This window comes from Parasteatoda tepidariorum, chromosome 9 (assembly GCF_982258835.1).
Source record: "Parasteatoda tepidariorum strain Cologne lab strain chromosome 9, Ptep-v5.0, whole genome shotgun sequence".
NCBI lineage: Eukaryota > Metazoa > Arthropoda > Arachnida > Araneae > Theridiidae > Parasteatoda > Parasteatoda tepidariorum.
In genome coordinates, this window is record NC_141763.1 from 86,917,133 (window position 1) to 86,923,132 (window position 6,000).

General features: G+C 31.6%; 1 protein-coding gene across 2 annotated transcripts in view; it reads left to right on the forward strand.

Moving 5' to 3' along the window:
* LOC107443434 (uncharacterized) overlaps positions 1 to 2,770 on the forward strand; it is a 34,841-nt gene extending 32,071 nt beyond the window's left edge. For both annotated transcript variants that reach the window (XM_087152290.1, XM_087152289.1), the window contains exon 4: positions 2,535 to 2,770. In XM_087152290.1, coding sequence (XP_087008416.1) covers positions 2,535 to 2,573 — 39 coding nt within the window. In that variant the 3' untranslated portion in view covers positions 2,574 to 2,770. The remainder of the gene's footprint in view (positions 1 to 2,534) is intronic.
* The last annotated feature ends 3,230 nt before the right edge of the window (positions 2,771 to 6,000 follow it).

Consider the following 6,000-nt stretch of genomic DNA (forward strand, 5'->3'; position numbering starts at 1 on the left):
TTACTAACTATTAATTTTTCTTAATTTCATTTTTAAAATTTTTAATGACTATATTTAATAATCTATATTTAACTACTATATTTAATGCATAATTTTTTAACCTCCGACCCCATCGTTAATCAGCCAGACAGCTATTCTTTACGTATGCTAGGGAACACAATTACTTCCTATTTCAACACTGCCTTCTAGTCTTTCTGTCACGTTTCACTTGTAATTATTTCTTTTTGAGTATCGGACTAAATTGTTCTGCATTTTACTGAACAGTTGGAAATCGGCATCTGTTTATATACATATGGTGCAGTATATATGGGTGTGGTGACAAGAAATTTCTTTGAAAGGAAAGCGGAATATCAAAGAAATTTCTTACACTACCACACCATAATTTTGGTGACAAAGATATCAGTCCCAACTTCAGGTAAAAATGGAGAAAACCTACTATATGACATGTTAATTTTCATTTAACAATAGCCTTTAGAAGCTGATAACGCTTATCTTCTACAGAAATGAATGAGTAAATTGTAACACATCTGGGTGGTCTGACAGCTGAATGTAGAACATTCATTATGAAGGAAAAAATGCGTTCATGAGAAATTAGAGTTAACTACAGATAATCCACCTGTGAAGAAACCCTTTTGTATGAAGATAAGGTGTAAAATTGAAAATGAATAAATTCATAGAGATTTAACTATTTTAAGAGTTTTGACACCAACACATTCTCCACTAGTAAAATTCGTGTTTTTAGATCAGGTGTTAACAATTAATAAAAAAAATGGGTCGTTGCAGCTTCAAGTGCAATACCTACGTAATAACAAGCATTGAAAAGGTGAAAATAGCGAAGCATTCATAAAACAGCAAGACAACGTGAATGATTTACAGCTGTCGAACTACAAATGCAGAATAAATTTCAAATAATAGTTTTGGTACCCATCAAAGCAATTTTTTCTCTTGGATCCTACTGTTATAAAAATAAAAACTATTTTGTAAGACATCAAAGCCTACGATCTAATTCTAAAAAAATAATGTTTAATTATTTATTTTATATTTAAAAATAGATTTATAATTAATTGTATTTAGTAATCTTTCAGTCTTGTAGAATAATATATTTTTAAATTACTGTCATTTCTTTTTTCTGAAAACGCTGCAAATTTCGAGCTGTTTATTATCTTGAACAATTGATATATTTTTAAAGACACAATAACTAAATAATTTAATGCTTTTAAAAAAACACTTTATCACCATTACTCGAGAAGTATTATCAGAAAAAGTTCAGTCGTTAGGGGCAATAGTAGTTTCAGTTGGTGTTAGATCTTCGAATTCATCTTCATCCCCTGATTCATTAAAATCAGACTCATCCAGTCTCATCATTGAAAATTAATTTAATTCAAAGTTTGAAAATTATTTTCGAAATTTTTTCGGTCGAAGGACCTTTACAGCGAAAAGACATTTTTTTGGTTAATATATATATATATATATATATATATATATATATATATATATATATATATATATATATATATATATATATATATATATATATATATATATATATATATATATATATATATATATATATATATATATATATATATATATATATATATATATATATATATATATATATATATATATATATATATATATATATATATATACAAGAGAAAACAACTTTACAAAAGCAGAATGATATAAAACAAACTTTTGTTGAAAAATCCCTCTGCTTTCTTCCCTTTTTGTAAATTACCTTCAAGGGCGATTACTGCCACACCTCCCCATTGTGTGTTATTTTTCGAAAAGGGGGAAAAATCTCTAACTCGTTTCACGGGCACTTCGGGCGTTTTCGGTAGTCTAGCTTATGAGGCGTTTCGGGCGTTCCGGTAGCGAAAGAGTTAATAATAAATTGTAAAAAACAAACAAAAGCGTGCATGATATTATAAATTGATCGCTCCTTATTATGTATATTTTAATGCCAACGACATTTTTTTTTTATACTTATAACGCATTTTCGTATTCTTTTTTTTTGTGGAAAAGCATTAAAAGTGTATGTTTTCCTTATAAATTTGCATTTTAATCAAGATTTAAAAAAAAAAAGGTAAAGAAAAAAGGTATACAATTGGATTTTTAAATGTTTAATGTAAATACTATGTTACTGTACAAAATTAAAGAGAGCTTTTTTTTCGATCACTTCATGTTTTCAATCAAGCGGCATCCTTAAAGAATAAAATTCTAAACATTTTATTCAATTAAAATTAATCAAATAATAAAAAGATTACCGTGGACTACATTAATTCAATTAAAATATCAAAAGGAAACAATAAAAAAAATTAATGCATCTAATGGTTAAGATTTGCGCGTCTCATTAGAATCTCTTGGTCGAGTGTTACCATTTTACCATGCATTGAAAAAACACGTGATGCCTGCTTTTATGCTCTAACATTAGAACGGAAACAAAATATTTCTTTGTGGTTAAAACTAAAGTTAATATTTTATAAGTATATAATTATACAATTTTGATTTACATCGTACGTTTCTTACAGGATAGGACAGGAATTTGCCGGCCATCAGAGGAAAAGTAATACCTGCCTCAGTGAATTTAAAATAAGAGGCATAAAGCAAGCGTTTGTAATCACACAAAAATAATGGATTTTATAACATTTCATTGTAGAAGATTGTAACATCAAGCTGACAAGACGATTGGAATGCTTGCCAAATTATCGACCAAAAAAAATATTTTTGATCAATTAATAAAGATGATTGATATTTGATAAGCTGATATCTGATAAGCTATTTGATATTTGATAAGCTGATATTTGATAAGCTTATTGATATTTGATTAGCTAAGTCCAATTTACCAATTTAATCTGACAAGAGGGACTCACATTTCCCCAAAACAAAGAAGACCATCTTAGTCACTACCCTTAGAAAAATTTGTTAGGTTCTCATGAAAATACCATAGAATATTCCTATGTGATATTGTCTATAGTAAAATTTTGCCATACCCGTATGGTAAATTTTTGCATGATAAAAGTGTATGGTATAATTTTACTTCTGATGAAACCACATTGATTTACGGTATTACGGTACCTTTAGTATTTTCTTACGTAGCAAATTTTGGCCGTAATATTATGATGTGCTATAGCTTTTGATTAAATGTTTTCATGGGCTACAGCAACATTTCTTCACAGCCGTATGCAGGTTTATCATTTAACTATATATAGGGAAAATTAGACATAGACAATTATAAACAGGAGTTTCCTTATAAATATCATAGAATATTCCTATAAGATATTGTTAATGGTAAAATTTTACCATTGGTGAAACCACATTAAGATATCATTTGGTATTTTTTTACGCAGCGAATTTTAGCCATAATATTTTGGTATGCTATAGCTTTTGAATAAATGTTTTCATTAACTATAGTAACATTTCTACACAGCCGTATGCAAGTTTATCATTTAACTAAACGCAGGGAAATTTAGACATAGACAATAATAAACAGGGGATATTGAATTACCGTGAGCTTCGAGGCCTTTAAGAAGAAAGATTGTGCTAGAAATATAATTATAATAAAAAAAAATTGAAGAGAATGATTAAAATATAAATCATATGGGAATGAGAAAAGACGGTAATTAAGTAAGAAGAAATGAACCCTTACCAGACAATATCCAGATAATTTAAATCTTTACGAAAGACAATGAGGATAATATGAAAAAGACTGAAATTACTTAAAGCACATAAATATTATACATTAAGCCCCAGAATTACACTGGTTAATTTAATTTTAATTTCAGTAAGTCAATAAATTTAGTAACTGCATGACATTAATACCGTTTTTAAGTGAGCGAGAAATAGTAACGAAAAAAACGAAAGACAAGAGTTTAAAAGATGTAATCTCGTTTAAAGTTTTTGGTGCAAAAGCAATTTAATGTTTTTTTTTGAGATTTTAAGTCAACAAAGTGTTTTCAACTATGCTTTACAACTATACATTATTTATACCAATTAAAATGGTGTTGTGGGAACGAGGAATAGCGTTCCTACATTTTTACGGAACCAAAGACAACATCAAAATAATCAGAAGGTAAAAATAAACACTTTTATTTTCCGGGAAAATGATAGAGTCACAAAAGCTGCGTGACTAACTTAAAAACAAATTAAAATTCAAAATAGAGTATAACAGAGTAGTAGTGGTTTTGTGGTTTAACAGATGCATATATATACTGGAGAAAATGTGCGATGAATAATTACGACATTAGTATCCTGCAGTCAGTTGCAGTTAATTTCTCACAGCAGAAAGCATATCAGGATGAGAGGTCGCAGGTTCGGTATTCCGATCCGCCGGTCTGATCTAGCGAACTCTACAGTACTCCCCTTCCAGTCTGTAAGACGTTTAGGCTTGGAATGGCAGGACAAATCGAACTTTCCTTCCAGACCTAGTAGTTACTTCTGGCTTTACCATAGGAGACTGATTGGTAGAGTCTGAAACTTCATCGGATAGAAAATAGGCAGGCTTTAATCTGTCGATCGAAACACTAGATTTCTGTCCTTCAAGATCTAGAACAAAAACTTTGTTAGTTCGTGAAATTACTTTAAATGGGCCTTTATAGGGCTGTTCCAAGGGACGTCGGACACTGTCTATCCTGACAAAAACGTGGCTACAAGACTGCAGATCTTTACTGATGAAGATTGGACGTGTGGCACCACGAGTATTCAGAGGAACAGGGCGCAAGTCTCTCATTTTTTCACGAAGTTTCTGTAAAAAATCAGAATGAGATGTTACAGGTTTAGAAAAAGAGTTGCGAAAAAATTCACCTGGAAGGCGTATCGAACAACCATACACCATTTCAACTGGTGTACAATCAATATCTTCCTTTAAACTTGAGCGAATGCCCAACAAAACTGTTGGTAAAACTTCCATCCAGCGCTCAGTTAGGTGGCATTTAATTGCATTTTTCAGGCTTCTATGGAACCTTTCTATAGCTCCATTACACTTTGGATTATAAGCTACCGTCCTGGTTTTCTGTGTTCCCAAAAACTTAGTCAAAGAAGAAAAAAGTTCAGATTCAAACTGACGACCTTGATCAGTTGTGACTGTCTCCGGAACACCAAATCTGGCTATCCAACCAGCAAAGAACGTTTCTGCAACTGTGTCAGCTGTCTGATTCTGCATTGGAAATGCCTCAGGCCACCTAGAAAAACGGTCAATACATGTAAGTAGGTACCTGTAATCTCTTGACGGTGGTAGCGGACCCACGATGTCTATATGAACATGCGAAAATCTGGCACTAGGAAGTCCATATTCTCCTAGAGGGGATTTCGTGTGGCGTCCAACTTTAGATTTTTGGCATGAGAGGCAAGTCTTGCACCAAAGCTTTATGTCTTTGGTCATGGATTTCCATACGAATCTCTTCTTGATGAGGTCTAAAGTTACCCTTCCTCCGGGATGCGATAAACCATGAAAAGTCTGAAAAATACTCCAACGAAAGTCTTTAGGAATGTATGGTCTTATATCACTAGTAGAAACATCACAAAAGATCGTTTTTGAATTTGGGATATTCATAGGTTTAAGTTCGAGACCGGAATTAGACTCAAGTAAAGAGTGAAGCTCCGTGTCATTAACCTGTGCCTCCGCAATCTCTTCAAAATTTATGTCACTTGAATTATTAAAACTAAAGGAAGAAATTCTCGAAAAAGTGTCAGCAACTATATTTTCACTACCGGGAATATGTCTTAAATCTGTAGTGTACTGACTAATAAACTCTAAATGTCGCATTTGTCTTGGAGAACATTTCTCACTTTTTTGTTGAAATGCGTAAATGAGAGGTTTGTGATCAGTGTACACTAGAAAATTTCGACCTTCAAGCATGTGCCGAAAATGCTTGATTGCTGAATAAATTGCAAGCAATTCCCTATCATAAGTGCTGTATTTTTGCTCTGCAGCATTAAGTTTGCGAGAATAAAAACTCAAAGGCTGTAATTCATTGTTTACTTTTTGTTGCAAAACTG